General features: G+C 49.5%; 1 protein-coding gene across 3 annotated transcripts in view; it reads left to right on the top strand.

The window, feature by feature from the left end:
- Positions 1–21,980, top strand: part of SUGP1 (SURP and G-patch domain containing 1) — a 29,368-nt gene extending 7,388 nt beyond the window's left edge. The window contains exons 5-14 of one of the 3 annotated variants that reach the window (XM_082457692.1): positions 1,688–1,799; positions 2,131–2,231; positions 3,197–3,320; positions 11,402–11,757; positions 18,408–18,514; positions 19,363–19,540; positions 19,924–20,030; positions 20,863–21,008; positions 21,354–21,483; positions 21,782–21,980. In XM_082457692.1, coding sequence (XP_082313818.1) covers positions 1,688–1,799; positions 2,131–2,231; positions 3,197–3,320; positions 11,402–11,757; positions 18,408–18,514; positions 19,363–19,540; positions 19,924–20,030; positions 20,863–21,008; positions 21,354–21,483; positions 21,782–21,808 — 1,388 coding nt within the window. In that variant the 3' untranslated portion in view covers positions 21,809–21,980. Of the gene's footprint in view, positions 1–1,479; positions 1,800–2,130; positions 2,232–3,196; positions 3,321–11,401; positions 11,758–18,407; positions 18,515–19,362; positions 19,541–19,923; positions 20,031–20,862; positions 21,009–21,353; positions 21,484–21,781 lie in introns of all 3 variants that reach the window. The other 2 variants (XM_082457694.1, XM_082457693.1) reach the window with 2 other exon arrangements.
- Positions 21,981–23,855: the final 1,875 nt, after the last annotated feature.

The raw sequence follows: 23,855 nt of genomic DNA, 5'->3' as shown, positions 1-23,855 counted from the left end.
TCTCCACGAGTTTGGGCCAGAGGTATGAGCGTGCGGGTTGGAGGGTGTGCTCTCCTGCCCAGGGAAGGACAGTCATTGGCCTTGGGTGAGCCAGTTCCAGCCCCATGGTGGAGGAGGGTGGAGGAGGGTGGTGATGGTGGCACTCCTAGTGCGTCCAGCCGTGTCCATATTCAGAACGAGACTTCGGTGCTGTGTGGAGAACGAGCTATGTGAAGTCCTGGCCCTGGGCCACCTCTGCTCCAGGATGGCTAGCACGGTCATGTCTCCCTGACAGGACAGACTGAAGTGACCATATAATCATGCCATGGCAGCCTCTAGGCCTCTTGTTCTGGATGAGGGTGCCGGCTTCAGGCCGTGCATCTAAACAGATCAGTGGCCAACCTCGAACCTTGGAGCATTAGTCAGAATGGAATCAGTGAGTGTGGTGTTTCCTCAGAGAGGGGCCCTGGCAGTTCAATGGTACCCTGCTGGGAACTGCCACTTTATGAGGGTCAGTGGGTGTCTCAAGGCCCTTGAGGCTTTTATGGCCTGCTGTTGATAGAACCTCAGAAAAGCACCTGTGCTTGTAAAGTGACCAGGTCAGGGTCATTGCCAGGCATGTGGGAGGGGGGTGAGGCTTAGGGAAAAGGTAGACACAGAATGTCTCTGAGACCTCTTATAGGTCCTCCTTAGGCCACATGTTGTACCCCCCCTACCGCGAGCTTCCTGGCAGTACAAGCAACAAGGGGAATAAGAGTGGCCACAGGCTCAGTGTCTGGCCCCATTGCCAGGAGGAGCAAACATTCCTAAGCACTGACTGACATCAAGAAATTTCTTCTGGGAGTTTTCATATGAGGGATGTGAGCTGTATGGTGGCTGACAGTCTCAGAAACAGGCCAGCAGTAAATACAAAAGCAAGTTCCATGTGGCTCAAAGTGGAGGCTGATACAAAAATATATTTTTTAGTGGTGTTCACTGAAAGTGCTCTGAGGTAACAATTAAGCCCGTTGCAATGAGTGTCCCTAGCTCCCAGATGTTGGTCTGGAAACACATGCTCTCACTCACGGAAACGAGGACTTCTTGGAGAAATGGCTGGCTCTAGGTCTGGGCAGGAAGCGTCTGAGATGATCCTGAAGTGCCCTGTCCCAGCAGATATCGAGGAGGCCATCAGAGACTGGGGTCATGTCCAAAGGCCTCAGGAGCCAGCTTGAAGAGGCTCCACTGGCCACAGAGGGGGTGATTGAGCTTCTGTGATGATATTAATTGTGTTGGATTGAAACCCACTGATGTCTGTAAATCAGAGTTTGTAATGATATTTTAAAAAAAGAATTTGTCTTTGAAGGATGAAAGGGAATTGATTTATTGTACTGAACACTGGTAAAGAAAGGAATTGAGCATTCCACAAAAGGAGGGGGAGGCTGGCTATGTTTTCCAACATCTCCCTGCCAGCCTGGGGACTGGCTTGGCCTTTGGGAGGCTCACACACTTTTCTCCCTCCAGCATGTCTCGCAAAGGCTGTCTAGACCGACTCACCCCTCATCATGGTGCTTTGTGCATGGACCCGGGACGCCCGACAACCTCCCGCATTTCACCCTCTTCTCCCCCGACCCCTCTGTCCTTGTGGTCCGTAGAGAGAGTGTGCCTGTTGACTGTGGGGTGTGTGAGTTGAACCCCAGTACTGACAGCCTCCTTAAAGTTTCACCCCCAGAGGGAGCCGAGACTCGGAAAGTGATAGAGAAATTGGCCCGCTTTGTGGCAGAAGGAGGCCCCGAGTTAGAAAAAGTAGCTATGGAGAACTACAAGGATAACCCAGCATTTTCGTAAGTATTTCTGGGAGGGGAAGGCCACTGCTACTTAATGTTCTTGCCACATGTTAGTACATGCAAATGTTCTTGTAAAACCCTGGTGGTGACTGAAGCTGGCCGGGGCTGGGTGCTTCCTTGCGTGGGCCAGATACTGTTCTGAGAGCTTTCTAATTCACACCAGAGGTAGCAAGGGGCCCCAGTGTGGTGTGGAGACTTATTTTTGGGCCCCATCAAGGTGTCTCTGCTCACCAGCTTGCTTTTGCACAGTATGTCTTCAGAAGCTGCATGGGTCCACCCATCCCCGTTGCTCATTTTCCACTCTTTGTCTTACAAAACTCCTCTCCAGGTTTTTGCATGATAAGAATAGCAGGGAATTCCTCTACTACAGAAAGAAGGTGGCTGAGATAAGAAAGGAAGCACAGAAGTTGCAGGCAGCCTCTCAGAAAGGTAGGTGGCTGAAGGGGGTGGGAGGTTCTAGGGAGGCGTGTGGACAAACCACGCCCCAGGTGGAATCGGGGTTCCTTTTCCTGGAACCCGTCGTGGCGTGGGGTGGCGTTGACAGTGCAGGTCTGTGCCCTCCCAGGGAGCTGCGGTCATGCTGGGACCAGCACTGCCCTCCCTGCCAGTGCTCTGAGGAGTGGGGAAATCTAAGGGTCAAGGTAAAGGTCAAGGTCATGTCCAGGAGCTCAGCCCTGTGCATGTAAAGGGGGCACAGGAGAGGAACACTTGCCCCTTGGTTCATGGTCATTTTCACAAGTGCTAATGAGCACCTGCTGCATGCTGGGCACTGAGGACAGCTAGAGACAAATGCAGTGACTGACACTTGTCGAGGGGGTCCAGGAGACAAAAACGGTCAGCTGGTGGGATGAGTGTCAGGGGAGGGTGAGATGCTGCCTGGTCTCCAGCTGTAATGAAGTGAAACCCCAGCCAGGTGCTGGTGGGCAGCAGGGGGATTGATGTTTAAGCCAAATGTGGGCCACAGACGTCGGTTCATCATGTCTGTCACTTGCAATCCCTTGCCCTGACCTTCTTCCCAGGAGAGGTGGGCCAGGCCCATCCCCCCCATGTGACCTGGGGGGACAGCTGCCAGCAGAAAGGCTGAGGTGGGGATTCCCATCTCTCCTCCAGCCTGGACCCAGACTGTCCCTCACATTCTGTTCCCACGTCCCAGTGTGTGTCCAAAACCCCCAGACATATGGGGTGGGAAGGGGTCGGGTGTGGGGGGCAGAGGCTCAAGATATATTATTATATTAATTCAGGTGTTTGGTTCCAGTGCAGTAATCTGATTCCCATTTGCCTGTTTTTCTTTGTATTGTTCCTAAAATAAACCCCTCTTGTTGCCCGGGGTTCTTAGCAGAAATTAGGCTGTTGGGTGTGGTGAGTTGAGCTCAGTACTGACAGCCTGCTTAAAGTTTCACCCCCAGAGGACGAAGAGGTCAAGAACCTCGCAGAAAAGTTGGCCAGGTTCATAGCGGATGGGGGTCCCGAGGTGGAAACCATTGCCCTCCAGAACAACCGCGAGAACCAGGCATTCAGGTAAGCGGTGGCGGGGGGGGGGGGAATCCCACTGGAGAGGTAACCTCTCACCCTAGTCACAGCTCCCCCGCTGAGAAAACAGGCTTGGTGTGGTATTGAGATGTACTAGGGTCCCATGGCAAGAAGTTGGCAGGGCCAGGACTCAGGTCCAGGAGTTTCTGACCACAGAGTTTAGCCCTGCCACCCAATAGGCATTCCCCAAGTGCACATTGGTGCCCTGAATCATCTCTGAGGCAGGTGTGTGGGGATGGAGAAAGTCTCTAGCACTTGCCTTGCTCCCTTGTAACAGAATAGGCCAGGCTCTCGAGCAGAAACTCACAGAGTCGTTGTTCACTGTTTGCATCCTGAGGGTCTCATCTTTACGACAAGGGAAATGGCAGGAAAGCAGGGAATGTGATACCTCAGGCTCTGGGGAGGGGGAACCCACAGCCTGTGTGCAGGTTCCACAGAGTGGGTGGGACAAGCATCCCGGCCTCCCTGCTGTCCCCAGCCACGAAGTCACACACCACTCCCTCAGGCTGGGTCTGTGCTCCCCCGGCTCTGTCATTCGTTGGGTGGGTTCAGCCCCCAGCTCTTTGTGGGGGAAGGCTGATGGGGGGGCCCGGATGTTGGGGTGTGGGTGGGGTGGTCACTGCTGCAGGGCGGGGACCTGCAGAGGTTTGTGAGGTGGACGTTGAACCTGTTGTGGAGGTGATGCACCCATGAGGACACTTTTGGCCACGAGTAACACAAGTCCCCACTCAGTCAGTGAGGAGATGCGATGGCGCTTTTAACGAAAGTGCTGGAGCAGCAGCCATCTGGGCTGGTTGATTCTGCAGCTCTAGACACCATCAGGGACTCAGGAAGAAAGAAGAAGGTGTGGATGCTGGGCAGGCGGCCAGTCGCATCTACTACATGTGAGCCAGCGTGAGCTAGACACGGAGCAAAGTGAAGGGCGTCTGGAGGGACTGCCACGCAGGAGTGAAGCGACAGAGATGGCGGGCGCTGTGCCACCTTGGCGGGGGAGCAGGGTGAGCGTTGACGCAGTGCAGATGGGCCTTGGAGCCGGGCCGGGCTGGGTCCCAGAGGGCTCAGGTGTCCACTGAGAGCCTTTGGAGGGTCTGCGTAGGGAGTGACAGGGTCAGCTGTTCTTCCAGGATCATCTGGCCACGGTTGTGGAGGGTGGTCAGGCACACCAGGTTGAGGCACATGGGGGCAGAAGGGAACCATTGGGTGGGGGGCCGGGGGTGGGGAAGGGCTGCTGAGGGTTTCAGGTGTCCCTGTGTCTGGTACCTGGGCAGCTAGGAGCTTTCATGGGGGCTGTGGGGTGTTTGGGTCTAGAGTTCAGGAGACCCAGGATCTCCTCACAATGTGGTGATATCGGCCACCATACCCGGACCAGTGTTAACAGTGTTACGGTCTAAGTCACTACGTCTTTTTTTTTTTTCTTCGTTTACCTAAGTAAGTTTATTTAAACAGGAAACTTAATGTACTGTCACTCAGCGTTACAAGAGCTGACAAAAAATCTATCACAGGCAAAGTGGGCGAGGTAATGGAATTCTGTACAAAACCCCCAGCTCAGGTGGCTCTCCCTGGTCACAGGGGTCCGGGGCTCAGCAGCTCCAGCCGAGCCTTTTCCCTGGGGTCAAAGCGAAGAGACTTTATCACCACAAGCGACTCCAGGCCCTCCCTGCAGCGGTTGCGCCTTGTGGGGGCATTACTGGCAGGCATCCAGCTTTTTGGGTGTGGCTTTGATGGAGGCTAGAGGGTGACTGCCACGGATGAGGACAGAGCCTGGGAGTGTCTGGCAGAGAAGTAGCTGAAGGTGACCAGCGTGGTCTGGAGGAGTTCATTTCAACACCAGAGCTGAACTACAGTTGGCACTCCACACATTGGGGAAATAGTAAACGAGGGAGGATCAGGCGTCCGGGCCTGGGCAAGGCATGCAGGTTCATACCAAGCAGACTGTTTCATCTTTGCATGGGGTCAGGTACAAGGCCGCTCCTCTCACCCCCAAATCTAACAGCCACCCCGTGTTCCTGCCGCTCTAGGCCCTTCTCTTCTGATTTCCCAGCAGTTATGAGTTTTGGGAAACAATTGTAATAGCTGTGCTCATCTGTAAAGAAGCTGGAAATACCTGTCCCTTTGACCAGTCATTCTACTTCTGAGATGCCATCCCCAGAAATAATGTTATATATATAGCACTGTCATAGTCTTGAAAAATTAGTAACGCAATGAAAGTCCAGCCCCAGTGGGCTAAACTCCTATAACTGCATCTCCCCAGTGGAATCGTGGCTCTCGGAAGGCAAGTTGTTGAAGGTGGTAGCAGCCAGCACACCTCAAGCCACGTGTGACTCTGACACATCACCCGGGCGAACCATGTTGTTCTTTACAACAACCTGGCGTGTTGGCCTTTAACAGGTGAGCAAGGCAAGGAGGCCAGTTGGTGGAGATGCCTTCACCACCATGCTACACTGCATTCTAACAGGAAAGCCTTATGTTGTCGGGTTAAGAAATTCTTAAAATATCAGGATGCGGAAAATAGAATCACAGCTCTGTTCAAATAAATCTGCAGTGGAAAAAGTCTGGAAGGAAAAGACACCAAAGTGGTAACTTTGGTTAACCCTGTGCGTGGGATTACACCAGTCAGAGGGAGTCTTCGTTGTAGAATCCCCTGCACCTGTGCCCGGGGCCCATAGTGAGCTGTTAGGCTCCTCGCAGACAGGCATACCCATGGGGGGCTCTTGGGTGCTGCCTCTCAGAGCATCTCGGAGGAGAATCAGCATGGATCAGCAGCTGAGGCCAGGAAGAGGCAAGCTTGTGAGCTTAGAGGAGACCCACCCCATTAGGAGCTGCCCCCCTGCCCCAGTGGGCGAATTCCCCAGTCTGCTTTTCTCAGAGGAACCAAATCACTTTAAATCCATGTCCTGGTTGCTACGAGTCTTTTTTAAATTCAGCCATCTGCTCCCTTCCCTCTTTGAACGACTTCTTGCTTTCGTCTCTTGATTTTTTTTTAAGATGTTATTTTTTGAGCAGTTTTAGGTTCGCAGCAGAATTGAGGGGAAGGTACAGAGACTTCCCATGTGCCCCCTTCCCCGACACATGCACAGCCTCCCCCATTATCAATATCCCCCGCCAGAATAGTATATTTGTTAAAATTGATGAACCTATGTTGACACATCATGATCACCCGAAGTCTATAGTTAGGGTTCACTCTTGGTGTTGTGTACTCTTTGGGTTTGGACAAATGCGTAATGACATGTATCCATCATTATGATATCATGCAGAGTATTCTCACTGCCCTAATATTCCCTGTGTTCTGCCTGTTCACCCCTTTTTCCTCCCTAACCCCTGGCAACCGCGTAGTTTTGCCTTTTCCAGAATGTCATATAATTGGAATCATAGTATGTTGCCTTTTCGGATTGGCTTCCTTCACTTAGTAATACGTATTTAGGGTTGCTCTGAGTCTTTTTTTGGCTTGATAGCTCACTTCTTTTTAGCACTTAATAATTTTCCATTGTCTGGATGTACCGCAGTTTATTTACCCATTCACCTCCTGCAGGACATCTTGGTCGCTCCCAAGTTTTGGCAATTATGAACAAAGTTGTTATAAACGTCAGTGTGCAGGGTTTTTGTGTGGACATAAATTTTCAACTCTTTTCTACCAAGAAGTGTGATTGCTGGATTGTATGGTATATTTAGTTTTGTAAGAAACAACTTAACTGTCTTCCAGAATGGCTTGTACCATTTGCATTCCCCGCAGCAATGAATGAGAGTTTCAGTAGCTCCATATCAACATTTGATGTTGTCAGTGTTTTGGATTTTGGCGGTTCTTATAGATGCATAGTGATATTCATTGTTTTGATTTGCATTTTCCTGATGACATGATGGGAAGTATATTTTCATAATGCTTATTTGCCATTTGTAAATCTTTGGTGAGGTGTGTGTTAAGGTCATTGGCCCATTTTTTAATTGGCTTGTTTTTTTATTGTTGGGTATTAAGAGTTCTTTGTATATTTTGGGGTTTTTTGTTTGTTTTTTTCTGGCTGTGTTGGGTCTTCATTGCCGTGCGTGGGCTTTCTCTAGTTGCGGTGAGCAGGGGCTACTCTTCGTTGCGGTATGTGGGCTTCTCATTGCAGTGGCTTCTCTTGCTGCGGGGCATGGGCTCTAAGCATGCGGGCTTCAGTAGTTGCAGTGCATAGATAGGCTCAGTAGTTGTGGCGCACGGGCTTAGTTGCTCCGCGGCATGTGGGATCTTCCCGGACCAGGGATCAAACCTGTGTCCCCTGTATTGGCAGGCGGATTCTTAACCACTGCACCACCAGGGAAGTCCCCTTTGTATATTTTGGATACCATTCTTTATCAGATGTGTCTTTTGCAAATATTTCTCCCAGTCTGTGCCTTTTTCTTCTCATTCTCTTGACATTGTCCTTTGCAGAGCAGAAGTTTTTCATTTTAATGAAGTCCAGCTTATCAGTTGCTTTCATGGATCATGCCTTTGGTGTTGTATCTAAAAAGTTATTGCCATACCCAAGGTTACGTAGGTATTCTCCTATGTTTTATAGTTTTATGTTTTACGTTTAGGTCAGTGATACATTTTTAGTTAATTTTTGTGAAGGTTATGAGGTCTGTTTCTAGATTCTTTGTTGTTGTTGTTGTTGTTGTTTTTGCATGTGGATGTCCAGTTTCAGCACCATTTGTTGAAAAGACTGTCTTTGCTCCATTGTATTGCTTTTGCTCCTTTGTCAAAGAACAGACCATATGTATGTGGATCTGTTTCTGGGCTCTTTATTCTGTTCTGTTGACCTCTTTGTCCATTCTTTCACTAATACCCCACTGCCTTGATTACTGTAGCTTTACAGTAAGTCCCGAAGTCAGGTAGTGTCAGTCCTCCACCTTTGTTCTTCTTCTTCAGTATTGTGTTGGCTATTGTGGGTTGTTTGTCTCTTTATATAAGCTCTAGAATGAGTTTGTCAATATCCACAGAATAAATGATTTTGACTGGAATTGCGTTGAATCTAGAAATCAAGTTGGGAATAACTGACATCTTGACAACATTGTGTCTTCCTATCTGTGAACATGGAATAGTTCTTCATTTATTTAGTTCTTCTTTGAATTCATTCATCAGAGTTTTTTTAGTTTTCCTCATATAGATCTTGTACATATTTTGTTACACTTTACCTAAGTATTTCATATGGGGGAATGCTAATGTAAATGGTATTGTGTTTTTAGTTTCAAGTTCCACTTGTTCATTGCTGGTATATAGGAGAGTGATTGACTTCTGTATTTTAACCTTGTATCCTGCAACCTTGCTATAATAGCTTATTAAGTTCCAGGGTTTTTTGGTCTATTCTTTCATCTGTGTTTTTTATTTTTATCTTTTGTCGCACCGCATGGCTTGCAGGATCTTAGTTCCCCAATCAGGGATTGAACCTGGGCTCTCAGCAGTAAGAGTGGAGAGTCCTAACCACTGGACCACCAGGGAATTCCTTCATCTGTTTTTTCTATGTAGACGATCATGTTATATTTCTTCCTTCTCAGTATATTTTCTACTTCCTTTTCTCGTCTTATTTCATTAGCTAGAACTTCCAGAATGATGATGAAAAGCATTGGGGAGGTGGGATATTCTTGGCTTGTTTCTGTTGTTAGTGGAAAAGCTTGAGGTTTCTCATCATTAAGTATGATGTTAGCTGTAGGTTCTTTGTAGATATTCTTTATCAAGTGGAGGAAGTTCCCCTGTACTCCTAGTTTACTGAGAGTTTTTCTCATGAATGGGTATTAGATTTTATTAAATGCTTTTTCCACAGCGATTGATACGATCATGTGATTTTTCTTTTTTAGCCTGTTGACCTGATGGATTACATTACTTGATTTTCTTTTTTTTTTTTTTTAATTTATTTTATTTTAGTCATCTGTTTAGTTTTTGGCTGCATAGGATCTTCGCTGCTGCACGCGGGCTTTCTTTAGTTGCGGCGAGCAGGGGCTACTCTTTGTTGCAGTTCGCGGGCTTCTCGTTGCAGTGGCTGCTCTTGTTGTGGAGCACAGGCTCTAGGCATGCGAGCTTCAGTAGTTGTGGCACACGGGCTTCAGTAGTTGTGGCTCACGGGCTCTAGAGTGCAGGCTCAGTAGTTGTGGCGTATGGGCTTAATTGCTCCGCGGCATGTGGGGTCTTCCCGGACCAGGGGTCGAACCCGTGTTCCCCGCATTGGCAGGCGGATTCTTAACCACTGCGCCACCAGGGAAGCCCACATTACTTGATTTTCAAATGTTGAACCAGTCTTGCCTGCCTAGAATGAATCCCACTTAGTTGTGGTGTCTATTCTTTTTATACGTTAGTGGATTAGGTTTGCTAATATTTTGTTGAGGATTTTTACATCTGTGTTCATGAGAGATGTTGGTCTATAGTTTTCTTTTCTTGTAATGTTTTTGTCTGGTTTTGGTATGAGGGTAACTGAGTAAGTTAGGAAGTATTCTCTCTGCTTCTGTCCTCTGAAAGGGATTGTACAGAATTGGTTTAATTTCTTCCCTAAATGTTTGGTGAAATTCACCAGTGAACTTTTGGAAGGTTATTAATTACTGATTCAATTTCTTTAATAAAAATAAGCCTGTTCAGATTGTCTAGTTCTTCTTGTGTGAGTTTTGGCAGATTGTACCTTTCAAAGAATTGGCCCATTTCATCTGGGTTATCAAATTTGTGGGCATAGAGTTGTTCATAGTAATCTGTAGTAATTTTAATGTCCGTGGGATCTGTAGTGATGGCCCCTCTTTCTTTTCTGTTGTTAGTAATTTGTGTCCTCTCTCTTTTTTTCTTAGCTTGGCTAGAGGCTTAGCGATTTTGTTGATCTTTGTTTTTTTTAACTTTTGCAGATGTTCCACACTGGGTTTTCTGAAGGGTGTGCATGCTTGTACCATGACCCAGGAATACAAAGAAGATGACACAGTCTCCCCATCCCTCCATCCCACCCTAGGATGTTAGCGGGATTGGGAGTCCTCCCATCCCTCTCCCATCTCTGACGTAGACATGTAGAAATAGTATGTGGATTTATTTTCTGCTAACTTCCTTTTATACAAAAGGAATTTACAGCATCCTCGAGCCTGCATTTTGCTTTTGTAGTACAGCATTGTGCCGTGACTGTCTTTCCAGGTTCATGAGTGCAAGTCTAGCCCCTTCTTGTCAAGGGCTTTGTAATCTCTGCTGTGCACAGGTTTTGGTATGTGGAACTGGGCTGTGACTCTTCCCTCTGGTGTGGACTCTAGAAGTAGGACTGTTGGCTCAGTACATGCATAGTCTGAGAGATGCTGGGCAGGTGCAGAAGGAGCCGCAGCCTCTGCCGGCTCTGAACCCAGCACCTCCTGCTCTGCACTTGGGGACCAACAGCTACCAGCAAGGCTGTTAGTGAGCTCCCTGTCTGTTCCGATGTTTAGTGTCTTTGTTTTGTCTCTGTTCACTGTTGATGCCTCTCAAGGACGCATCAGAAAGGAGCACAAATAAGCCCAGCTGTCAGGTTTGGGACAAATCCTGCCCTTTTTGGCACCAGGTGTCTCTCGCAACTCAGGATTTCTTGGTTTGTAGGCACCGGTGCACTCATCTAGGACAGCAGGGGAAGAAGCTTGGCAGAGCCTGGGGAAGGTCTGAGAGAGCCCGCACCTTTTCTTTCGAAGCGGGATCAATGATATTGTGACGGGCATCCAATAAAGATGGGGTAGGGGCTTGGAGTGGCCCTCAGCTCACAGGAACAGCGTCATGACAAGCTGTGGGCATGTCACACTGTTCCTCAAGTTTGGGCCACCAGCACCAGCAGCCACTGAGGCCTGGCAGGGCAGGGGTCACGATAGAGACCCCCATCTTGACATGACCCTGAAGTGACCTAGCTGACCCCAGTGTGCCTACACAAGGCCCAAGCTTCTTCTGCCCTAAATCAGGGGTAAGGGGATGAGGCCTGGCAGGGCAGGGGTCACGATAGAGACCCCCATCTTGACATGACCCTGAAGTGACCTAGCTGACCCCAGTGTGCCTACACAAGGCCCAAGCTTCTTCTGCCCTAAATCAGGGGTACGGGGCTGAGGCCCAATGACGGTGTGCCCCCCACTGTCTTTTGCAGCTTTCTGTATGAACCCAACAGCCAAGGGTACAAGTACTACCGCCAGAAGCTGGAGGAGTTCCGGAAAGCCAAGGCTGGTCCCACGGGCACCCCCACGGCACCTGACCTCGGACTGAAGCGCAGATCTCCTCCTGAGACCCCGTTGGGGTCCATGCCCACCGCCACTGCCTGCCCTACCTCATCTGCCCCCTTGCCCAACGTCAACCCATCTTCAGCTGCCCCAGGGAAGCCGGCCACCACAGCCAACATGAAGAGGAAGCGAAAGAGCCGGTGGGGTCCTGAAGAGGACAAGGTGGAGCTCCCACCTGCCGAGCTGGTGCAGAGGGACGTGGATGCTTCTCCCTCGCCTCTGTCAGGTGGGCCGACCCCCTCCCTCAGCCTGTTGGGGAGGGTCTGGCATCTTTCACTGAGCGTAATGTTTTCAAGGTTCATCTGTGTTGAAGCACATGTCAGAATTGCATTTATTTCTACAGCTGAATAGAATTCCAGTGTACGGATAGACAACATTTTGTTTATCCATTCATCAGTTGTTTAGAAGCTTGGGTTATTTTCACTTTTTGGCGATTGTCAGTAGTGCTGCTGTGAACATTGGCCTACAAGTACTATTCGGATCCCTGATTTTGATTCTTTTTTGTATATACCTAGGAGTGGAATCACTGGGTCTTACGGTAATTCTCTTTAACTTATTGAGGAATTGCCAAACTGTGTTCTGCAGCAGCTGCACCATTTTACATTCCCATCAGCAGTGCACAAGGGTTCCAGTTTCTTCTCATTCTCGCCTTATTATATAACTAGTCTAATAAGTGTAAAGTGAAATCACAGTGTAGTTTTTGTTATTTTATTTTATTTATTTATTTATTTTTGGCTGTATTGGGTCTTTGTTTCTGTGCGAGGGCTTTCTCCAGTTGCGGCAAGTGGGGACCACTCTTCATCGCGGTGCGCGGGCCTCTCACTATCATGGCCTCTCTTGTTGCGGAGCACAGGCTCCAGACGCGCAGGCTCAGTAGTTGTGGCTCACGAGCCTAGTTGCTCCGCGGCATGTGGGATCTTCCCAGACCAGGGCTCGAACCCGTGTCCCCTGCATTGGCAGGCAGATTCAAAACCACTGCGCCACCAGGGAAGCCCCCACAGTGTAGTTTTGATTTGTATTTCCCTAATGACTAATGGTGTTGAGCATCTTTTCATGTGTTATTGGTCAGTGTATAGTTTAGTTGGAGAAATGTCTATTTTAGTCATTTGCCCATTTTTTAATTGGGTTGTTTGTCTTTTTGTTATTGAGTTGTAGGAGTTCTTTATATGTTTTAGATATTAACCCCCATTCAGATACATGATTTGCAAAAATTTTCTCTAGTTTTATGGGCTGTATTTTCATCCTCTTAATGTCCTTTGATACACAGAAGTTTTAAATTTTAATGAAGTGCAATTTATTTTTTCTTTTGTTGCCTATGATTTTGGTCTTAAGAAACCATAGCCACATCCAAAGTCTTGAAGATATGCCCCTATGTTTTCTTCTAAGAGTTTTATAGTTTTAGCTCTTAAATTGAATTAATTTTTATATATGTTATAAGGTTATGAAGGGTCCAACTTCATTTCTTTGCATGTGGAGATCCAATTTTCCCAGCACCATTTTTTTTTTTTTCCCCCAGCACCATTTGTTGAAGAGACTTGTTTTTTCTCCATTGAATGGTCTCTTGACACCCTTGTCAGAAATCCCATAGATGTAGAAGTTTATTTTGGGGCTCTCTGCTCTATTACACTGGTTTATATATCTATCCTTATGCCAGTAGCACACTGTTTTGATTACTGTAGCTCTGTGGGAAATTTTGAAATCGGGAGTGTCAGTCTTCCAACTTTGTTCCTTTTTCACGCTTTGGCAATTCGAGGTCCTTTGAATTTTTGTATGAATTTTCAGATGGGCTATTCCATTTCTGCAGAAAACATTGTTGGGATTTGTTAGGGATTGTATTAACCGGTAGTTTGCTTTGAGAGGTATTGACGTGTTAACAACATTTAAGTCTTCCAATCTGAGAACATGGGATAGCTTTCCATTTACTTAGGTTTTCTTTAATTTCTTTCAATGTGTTTTGTCTTTCTGTTGTACAAGTCTTGTACCTCTGTTAAGTTTATTCCTAAGTGATTTACTCTTTACGATGCTGTTGCAAATGGATTTGTTTTTTTTAATTTCCTTTTTGGATTATTTGTTGTTAGTATAAGAAATACAACTGATTTTTTGTGTGTTGATTATGTATTTTTTAATTTTTTGCTAAATTCATTTATTAGGGTAACAGTCTTTAGGGTTTTCTACACATAAGATCATGTCATCTGCAGATAAGGATAGTTTTACTTCTTCCTTTCCAATTTGTATGCCTCTTACTTCTTTTTCTTGCCTAATTGCTCTGGCTAGGATTTGCAGTACTGTGCTGAACAGCAGTGGTGAAAGCAGGCATCCCTGCCTTGTTCCTGATCTTAGGGGGAAAGCTTTTGTTCTTTCACCATTGAGTACGATGTTGTTTTATGTGTTTAATAGATGGCCTTTGTCATGTTGAAGAAGTTCCCTTCTCTTCCTAGTTTATTGAGTGTTTTTATCATGAAAGAGTGTTAGATTTTGTCAAGTGCTTTTTCTGCATCAATTGAAATGATCATGTGGGTTTTTCCCTTCATTCTATTAATGTGGAGTATTACATTGATTGATTTTTGTATGATGAAACCACCCTTTCATTCCTGGAATAAATCCCCCTCCGTTGTAGTAAATAATTAGTTTACTAATTATTTACATGCTGATGGATTTGGTTTGCTACTATTTTGTTGCAAATTTCTGTCTGCATTTATACTCATAAGGATTATTGGTCTGTAGTTTTCTTATATTGTCTTTGTCTGCTTTTGGTATCAGGATAATGCTGACCTCATAGAATGAGTTAGGAAGTGTGTCCTACTTTAACTTTTTGGAAGAATTTGAGAAGAATTGGTGTTAACTCTGCTTTTAAATCTTGGGTAGAATTTACCAGTGAATTTATCTGGTTCTGGGCTTTTCTTTGGGGGGGTTGGGGGGGAGAGTTGATTATTGATTCAGTCCCCTTACTTGTTATAGGTCTATTCAAGTTTTCTGTTACTTCTTGAGTTAGTTTTGGTAGTTTGTGCTGTTCTATGTGATCCAGTTTGTGCCATTCTGAGTATTGTGATAAAATCTTGTGCTATCCGCTCCACCCTGCCTGGGATGTGAATCATCCCTGTGTCCAGCACATCCCACCCATTAGTCACCAGTAGTCACTCAGTTATCAGATTGACTGTCATGGTATTGCAGTGCTTATGTTCAAATAACCCATATATTACTATTTTACTTAATAATGGCCTCACAGCACAGAGTAGTGATGCTGGCAATTTAGACATGCCAAAGAGAAGCCGTCAAGTATTTCCTTTAAGTGAAAGGGTAAAAGTTCTTGACTTAAGCTGAGGTCTCCAAGATCTACGGTAAGAACAAATCATCTATCCATGAAATTGTGAAGAAGGAAAAAGAAGTTTGTGCTAGTTTTGCTGTCATACCTCAAACTGCGAAAGTTATGGCCACAGTGTGTGCTAAGTACTTAGTTAAAATGGAAAAGGCATTACATTTGTGATAAGATATTTTGAGAGGGAGAGAAAAACCACATTCACATAATTTTTATTATAGTATATTGTTATAACTGTTCTATTTTATTGTTAGCTATTGTCATTAATTTCTTACTGTGCCTAATTTATAAATTAAACTTTGTCATACGTATGTATATATAGTATACATGGGGTTAAGTACTGTGTGTGGTTTCAGGCATCTACTGGGGGGATCTTGGAATATATCCCCTGCAGGTAAAGTGGACTGCTGTATCCCCCTGTTGTTTTAGTAGTTGAGTCTTTTCTCTTTTTTTCTTAGGCAGTCTAACTAAAGATTTGTCCATTTCGTTGGTCTTTTCAAGAAACCAACTTTTGATTTCATTGATTTTTCTCTCGTATTTTGTATTTCCTGTTTCTTTTATCTCCATTCTAATCTTTATTTCCTTCATTCTGCTAGCTCTGGAATTAGTTTGCTCTTCTTTTTCTGGTTCCTTAAGATGTACAGTTAGGTATTGATCAGAGGTCTTTATTTATTTATCTATCTATCTTTATTTATTTATTTATGGCTGCCTTGGGTCTTTGTTGCTGCACGCGGGCTTTCTTTAGTTGCGGCAAGCTGGGGCTACTCTTTGTTGCGGTGCGCGGGCTTCTCATTGTGGTGGCTTCTCTTGTTCCGGACCTCGGGCTCTAGGCACGCGGGCTTCAGTAGTTGTGGCACACGGCCTCAGTAGTTGTGGCACGCAGGCTCTAGAGCACAGGCTCAGTAGTTGTGGCGCATGGGCTTAGTTGCTCCGCAGCATGTGGGGTCTTCCCAGACCAGGGCTTGAACCCGTGTCCCCTGCATTGGCAGGCGGATTCTTAACCACTGCACTACCAGGGAAGCCCTATCTTCTTTTTTAACATGAGCATCTACAGGTATACATTTCCCTCTTGGCACTGCTTTTGCTACACCCCATAAGTTTTGGTGTGTGTTGTGCTTTTGTGTTCATTCATCTCTAAGCATTTTCTGATCTCTTGTGATTTCTTCTTTGACCCATTTGTTGTTTAGGAGTGTGTTTAATTTCCACGTTTGTGAATTTTCCAGTTTTCCTTCTATTACTGATTTCTGGCTTTATTCCATTGTGATCAGAAAAGATACCTGGTATGATTTGTCTTTTAAAATTTATTAAAATTTGTTTTGTAGCCTAACAAATGATCTATCCTGGAGAATGTTCCATGTGTACTTGAGAATACAGTGTATTCTGGTGGTGTTGGATTGCATATTCTATAGATATCTATTAGGTCTGGTTGGTTTATAGTGTTGTTCAGTCCTCTATATCTTTACTGATTTTCTGTTTAGATGTTCTGTCCATTATTTAAAATAGGTACTGAAATCTCTAACAATTACTATGGAACTGTTTATTTCTCCCTTCAGTTTTGTCAATTTTTGCTTCATTTATCTTGGGGCTCTGTTGTTAAGTCTGTATATATATTTAATTGTCATATCTTCTTTCTGTATCAAATCTTTGTAAATATATAACATCCTTTGTCTCTCATAACCTTTTTTGATTTAAGGTATATTTTGTCTGATACTAGTATGGCTAGTGCAGCTCTGTCTTGGTTACTATCTGCTTGAAATTTCTTTTTCCTTCCTTTGACTTTCAACCTATTTGTGTCTTTGTATCTAAAGTAAGTCTCTTCTAGACAACATATAGATAGTCCTGTTTTCTCCCTTAAGCTTTAAAGTACTTGGATTCAGTTTTGTCATAGAAAGCTCAGGAAATGCACAGTGATAAGAACAATAATTGATACAGTCACTTTTGCACAGTGATCTCCAGCTTCTCCCTCCTTGACAGCAGTTTCAGGGACAGCCAACGTGTGGCCTCATTTCTCATTTTCTACCACAAACCCATAAGGTTGGGGGTCTGTTGTCATCACATTTTGCAGATGATGTTGGTGACTGATAATTGGCCGTCTCATGCCGTCTGACTCCCTCACCACGCAGCCTGCACCATGGGCAGAACCCTCTCAACCTCCCTCACCCCTGACTTCACTGGAGCTGGACACACAGGCACAAAGAAGAGTCATGTATGCCCTGGCGCCAAAACCCACATTTGCCACACAAGGATGGGCTGAGGGGGAAGGCGTCTCACCCAGGTCACAGGGCTGGCCTGGCCTGTTGGCCCTGCCCGCCCAGCTCTGAGAGTGGTCTCTGGCTGAATGCCTCCCTTGGCCAAAGAGAAAAGCTACTGACTGAGAAGTGTGGTACTCCCTGGGGCTCTAGATAGCACCTCTACCCAGGGTTGAGGGTGCCTAGGGTCGGATTGCTGCTCAAGTGCCAAACCTGGTGCCCACTGTAAAGGAGGGCGCTCAGATGTGAGGGCTCTTCTGACGCATGCACACCCCACCTCTGAGATCGTGTCCGCAAGGTCCAGCCCCAGCTCCCAGGTCCTTCATATTCTAGGGGACAGGTACAGGCTCTGAAGTCTCAGGTTCAGATTCAAGCCCCACTGGCCCACATTGTCCCCAGGGGAGCGTGGGCAGCCCCCACCTGCCTGCTCACTGGTGAAGTCGCCCAAGGAGGAAAGGGACTGTGGGTGTGATCCAGGCACACAGCAGGCTGCTCAGACCTTGGCTCCCTTGCTCTCTCCATGGGGCTCTCCAACATCTATCAGAGCCCCCATAGACCGAGGAGGGATTGGTGTGCAGTCTTAGGGCCCAGGAGCACCTGCGGGTGGTTCTTGCAGGCAACGACCCGGTCCCGTTGAGCTGGGAAGACCTGGCTCTTTCCATCCTCCCAGAGGGGCCTCTGCACCCCTTTCTGCCTGGCTTCTTCCCCAGGAAGCCACCACCTGAGGGGTGGTTGTTTCCACCACCCAGATGGGGCCATTGCAGCATCTTGATGTGAGTTAGCGTTGCAGGCTCCAGCCAAGCTCCAAAGGTGATGCCAGCTTAAATGTCAGTTGCTTTAAAGATGGTTGGCTGCTTCCCCAGAAGGAGCTAACAGAACCACGCAGCTGAGTCTTATGCCAGACTCCAAACCTGTGTGTCTACATAAGGTATCTGTTCACCGTAGGGCTTACTTCCAAGAGCCTGTGTTCAAGCATCTCTGGCTTTGCAGATTCCCTGCCTTGTCACCCATTAGCTGTGTGACCTTGAGTGAGGCCCCAGACCTCTTGAGTTTTGGTGTCAGCATTTGCAGTGTGGAGTCATAGAGCCTGCCTGGAGCAGTCATTTGGGGATGGAACTGAGTACACACGATAGAGCGGAGCAAAGCCCCCTGAGGTCATCAAGTGACATGCGTGCTAACTGTTCCGACTTCAGTGTCCTGCCACATGGGCCAAGTGCCTCAGGTGTCGTCAACACATGGACTCTGCCTGGGACACAGATGCATGGCTAAGCCCACGTGTCTGTTGCTGACCAGCCTGTGTCTTGTTTCTAGTTCAGGACCTCAAGGGTCTAGGCTACGAGAAGGGGAAGCCCGTGGGTCTGGTGGGTGTCACAGAGCTTTCGGACGCCCAGAAGAAGCAGCTGAAGGAGCAGCAGGAGGTAAGGCCCTGGGGGGCAGGGCAGGCAGGCTCCAAGGGGCTGGTGGAGTATCGTCTCCCACCCTGCCCTGTGGTGCAGTGGTCACGGTGTATTCTTTCTGAGCCTCCCTGTGCCAGGTGAACCCCACAGTCAGGGGAGAGGCTCTTGGGCAGGTGGGTCCCCCATCAATGGCAAGCCACCCCCTGAGGGCCCTCCCAAGCCCACAGTTGGGCCCAGAGCCCAGGCCTTCTTATGCTGCCTGGGCAGCCTTCTCAGCTGATGCTCCACAGCTACTTCCCACTGCGCTCGTGGGCTGGTCCTGACTGGAGAGTCTCCATTTAAGTTTTCCTTACCGTTCCCTGCAGCACTCAGTACAGGATAAGCCTGTCTGGCGCTGGGTGCCCTGAACAATGTGACAGCTGTTCAGTTGGTGTTGGGCAGTTTGGGAGTGAGGGCTGGCTCAGCAAGGAGCTCTGTGGCCAGGATATGGACAGCTGGGACAGCTTACCTGAGCCACCTCCTCCAGGCTGGCGGCCCCATCACATGACCCTCGACCCTCCCAGTGGTCAGGAGCCCACGTTGCCCTCATTTGGTCCACAGTGATGGTGCCCAGGATATTCCAGATTCCAGGCCGGGCTCTGGGTGAAACAGAGAGAGGTCCTCCCTGCTCAAAGTAGAGATTCAGGGGACCCAAGGCATGTCCTGACACAGGACTCAGTGCCTTCCTGAACACTTGCTCTGAGCCCTGCTCTTGTGCCTGCTCCAGGGAGGGGGGAAAAGGGGTGCCCAACATGCACAGGGGAGGCGAGGGGGCTAGCTTCCTGCACGTACGGTGCACGGCCTTCCTCACTGGCGTGTGCCGCCCACAGATGCAGCAGATGTACGACATGATCATGCAGCACAAGCGAGCGATGCAGGACATGCAGCTGCTGTGGGAGAAGGCACTGCAGCAGCACCAGCATGGTTACGACAGCGACGAGGAGGTGGACAGCGAGCTGGGCACCTGGGAGCACCAGCTGCGGCGCATGGAGATGGACAAGACTCGGGGTGGGCCGAGGAGCGAGTCACAGGGGCGGGGTGGGGGGGTGCCCTTTTCTTCAGGGTGCTGTGGGCTCAGGAAGCCCACTCACCGGCCCAGGAAGTGCCTGGAGACACCACATTGGGGTCTTAAGCCACCTATCCAGCCTGTAAGGCCTTGGGCAAGAGACTTGGCCTCTGTGCCTGTTTCTTCAGTGGTAAAAGGATGGTCCTCTGAGTGTTCACTGGCGTTTGAACACGGAACACGAGGGCTGCGTGGGAGAGCAGGGCTCGAGGTCTCAACCAGCTGCCTCGTTCCCCACGGCCCCAGACTCCCCCCCGAGACTCACACTTCTGCTGTGGGGCTGCCACACCCTCCTTCCTCCTCTCACCTTTACCCCATCTCTGGGCAGAATGGGCGGAGCAGCTGACGAAGATGGGCCGGGGCAAACACTTCATCGGAGACTTTCTGCCACCCGATGAGCTGGAGAAGTTCATGGAGACCTTCAAGGCCCTGAAGGTAGGCTGGGAGGGGCCCCAGGCACCAGCCCCGGCTGTGAGCCTGTGTAGCAGGCGGCCTGCGCAGTGTCCCAGCCCCTCCTGCAGCCTCCTCATGTGGCAGGCATCTGTGATGGCCTCAGGGGCCCCCTCGCTCACAGGAGGAGTAGGGCCCTCTTGCCACGGGTGGCACCTGCTTATGACAGGTGCCATCTGCGTAGGGAATTAGAAAATAGCATCTTGGCTGCCGCTTTAGAAACATTTCCTGGGGCTTTAGGGAAATTCTGCTTCCAGTGGAGCCAATTAAATGCAGTTCACAGGCAAAGCATTTCTCAGGCAGACGCCCCCATGTGTTGGGCTCTCCAGAGTGAAGTTGTTCTTCCCATGCTGCCCTCATGCTCAAGAGGAGAGGGCTGACATAGAACATTCCACATAGTCTTTTGAGGGTTTTTGTAAAACTGCTTTGTACCACATAATCTCACCAATGAGATGGTCACCTCATGTGACCACAGCACTCTTTTAGCACTCTGTGTAACAGATGGCTCTTGGAACATGGGATTTTTCTTCACTGATGAACCATTAATCTTTCTCATGGTGGACAAGGCCTGTGTGACCTGTCACCTTGCCCTCTTTGACTTGGCCACCAGGGAGCTCAGTACTGCTTCTGGCCCTGGGGCCTCTGAGAAGGGGCAGCTTGATCTCTTCTCGAGGAGTCTGACCTAGTGGTGGGGAGGCAGGTGGGCAGGTGGTCCCAGCGGCCAATGAGGCCATGTGGGGGGTGGGGTTTCAGGCCAGAGCTGGGACTAGGGATGGCTGCAGCCCTGGTGGATGACGGCTATCTCCTCCCCCTGCAGGAGGGCCGTGAACCTGACTACTCAGAGTACAAGGAGTTCAAGCTGACAATAGAGAACATCGGCTACCAGATGCTGATGAAGATGGGCTGGAAGGAGGGCGATGGCCTGGGCTCAGAAGGCCAGGGCATCAAGAACCCAGTCAATAAGTGAGTGTGGCCTCCAATGCCAGGGGGGAGGGGGGAGAGGAAAAGTCCCACACGGAGACATAGGCCCAGGGCCTGGGTCCAGCCCTATCACTGTGCTGGGAGTCAGGGATATGGACTCTGGTGGCTGGGCCGTCTTGGGCTCTCCATCTTCCCACAGTGCCAGGAGTGTCCCAGACAGATGTCACCCAGCCCAGCATAGCCCCCACATTGAGCTGCATTGGGGTGCTGCTGCTGAGCCCAGCCAGGGCGGGTGAGGCCTCCCTGCCCCAAGCTCAGGTCCCTCACCCCGCCTCTTGCTGGCACCAGCCTGCTCCCCGGCTCACACCACCCGTTGCCCCAATGCAGGGGGACCACCACGGTAGATGGTGCTGGCTTTGGCATTGACCGGCCAGCCGAGCTCTCCAAGGAAGATGACGAGTACGAGGCCTTCCGCAAGAGGATGATGCTGGCCTACCGCTTCCGGCCCAACCCCCTGGTGCGTGTGTCCCTATCCCCCTATATTGCTTGTGGCCGGGCCGCCACAGTTCCTCCGCTGTAGGCGGGTGGTGGTGCTGGTCACAGAAGTGTCCCTCCTTCCGTAGTCCAGCTAGGCTCTCCAGCAGACCCACCCCACCTCTCCACCTTGTTCGAGCCTGCCTCGCCTCCCCAAAGCCTGCCCTCCCTTCTAGAGGATGTGAGCTAGCTGCCCCCGCTAGGTTCTAGACGGGAGGAACTGCTAGCTCCCTTTAGCACAGCATAACCACCTCCCCTTTTATCTTTCTTGCTTCCCACAGAACAACCCCAGACGGCCTTACTACTGAGTATTCTGGAAAAATGCACAAATGTACTTTCCAAAAGACCGACCATTCCTGGACTGTGGAATGTTCCGGCCTGCTTTTCTGCCTGCCCTTCCCATTCTTGCGAGTGTCGTGCTGTGTATTAAAATCCCAGTGCTTGCCTGCCGTGGCAGCCTGGTCTTGCCATCACCAGAAAGCCCTCCTGTTCCTTAGCAGGGCCAGGCTGGACCGGTGGGGGCAGGACGCTGCTCTGAAGGCTGCGCAGCGCCAAGGAATCCTGGAGACCACCTGGACCTTCTGTCTGCTTATGGGGTCCCCCATCGGCCTGGGTTGGAGTTGAGGGGAGGAGCTTTGGAGAGGGGAGGGTCGGCCAGCTGGCCAAGACCTGGCTGCACCTGGGCCAGAGGCATCAGGGACTCCCCTCCTAGCCTAGCCCTGCACTGCAGAAGGAGGCTGGGGAGGGGTCTCCAGGCAGGGCCCATTCCTCCCTCAGACCCACAAGGCAGGTGGACCCAGGGCATACCTGTGCCCCTCAACCTCTCTTGACACGTGGCATTGACAGGGCCCCACACACACACACGCACAACAAACCTCGCTAGCGATGGCTGCAGCCCAAGCTACCCTAGCTGCCCTGGGTCCTACAGGTATAGTGGACACACGAGTCCCTAGGGCTCGTGCCTTTGGGGGACAGCTTCATGGATGGATACACTGTACTAAGACATCACACGCCTCCTGGAGGAGGGGAGGCTATTGGGTAGCCCAGACCAAGGAGAGCTTGCCACATCTCCAGAGCCTGTGCCTCACACTTGTGCAGAAACCACACACTGGGGATCTTGTGCAACTGCAGCTGCTGAGTGAGCAGCTTGGGCAGGGTCTCGGAAATCTGTGAGCCGTGCTTGGAGTATCAGAGCCTGGCAAACTGAGGAGCCCCTACCTCTCATCCCCCTGCCACATACACGTACCCAGTAGGTTCTGCTCAACCCCTGTGAGCTCATGGGGTCTGAGGACCCAAGCTGGCGTCAGGCTCCTGGGCCAGCCTGCAGTTCACACAGTCATTCAGCCAACAGCACTGACTGTGAGCCACATGCATGGGATTTGCCCCTGGGCACCCACAGTCTACTGGGGCTGTGGCCATTAACCCCTAACAATCTGAGACTGATAAATGCCATAAAGAGGAAGTGGGACCTATGGTGGAGGTGGCCTGGGGAGTGTCTCAGTGAGGGAGTTCAGGGTCTGGAAGTCTCAGCAGCAAACCCCTGGCTGGCATGACATGTACTACCCTGTTTCCCCACCATGGACGCTGTACCCAGGGTAGGGCAAGGGGGTGAGGTGGAGCCTGCCCTGGGGGACCAGAGTCCTGAGCACAAGGGTATAGGTCTGGGCAGCCAGAGGTTCCAGTGATGGGGACCCTGGGCCTCGGTCCCAAACACCTAAGTCAAGGTCACCCCTCCATTTAATTCTCAGTGACCAGAAGGCTTGCCAGACTCAGACCACGGACTCTAGCCCCAGCCAGGGGGACAGTTGGAAGAGGAGGCTTCCAAATGCTGTGTGAGTGTGCAGGTATCTGCCAGGTACAGTGTGCAAGGCCAGCCCCGTAGACAGAGCTGCACCAGATACTGCTGGCCCTCCAGGGGGAGAAGTGGGGCTGGAGTGGCAGGGAGACCTCCCTGGAGGAGGGGACATTGGGGCCTGCTTTAAGGGGTGAGGGAATATGAGAGGGTCCATCTTGCAGATAGGAGAGAGGCATGTAGGGTATTGGCACCACAAGAATTGAGAAAAATCAAGAAATGAGGCTGGAGATTCAGATCAGCCCAGAGAAACCTGAGCTTCATGCATGAGCAACAGGCACCTGGGGAAGGAGGCTCTCAGGTCAGTGACCAGATCATCTTGTCACCCAGGCTCAGAGATGGGACCCAACTGCCCCATGGAGAAGGGGCCCTGGCTGGGCCCGGGTGGGAGTTGTGGGGATGTGAGGGTTAGAATTTCCCCCCAGGGGATTCCCTGGTGGTCCAGTGCTGTGGCCCTGGTTCAATCCCTGGTCAAGGAACTAAGATCCCGCAAGCCATATGGC

This window comes from Balaenoptera physalus (assembly GCF_965194825.1).
Source record: "Balaenoptera physalus genome assembly, chromosome: 3".
Lineage (NCBI taxonomy): Eukaryota > Metazoa > Chordata > Mammalia > Artiodactyla > Balaenopteridae > Balaenoptera > Balaenoptera physalus.
Note: the sequence above shows the minus strand (reverse complement) of the source record. Positions and strands in the feature narration are given on the sequence as shown.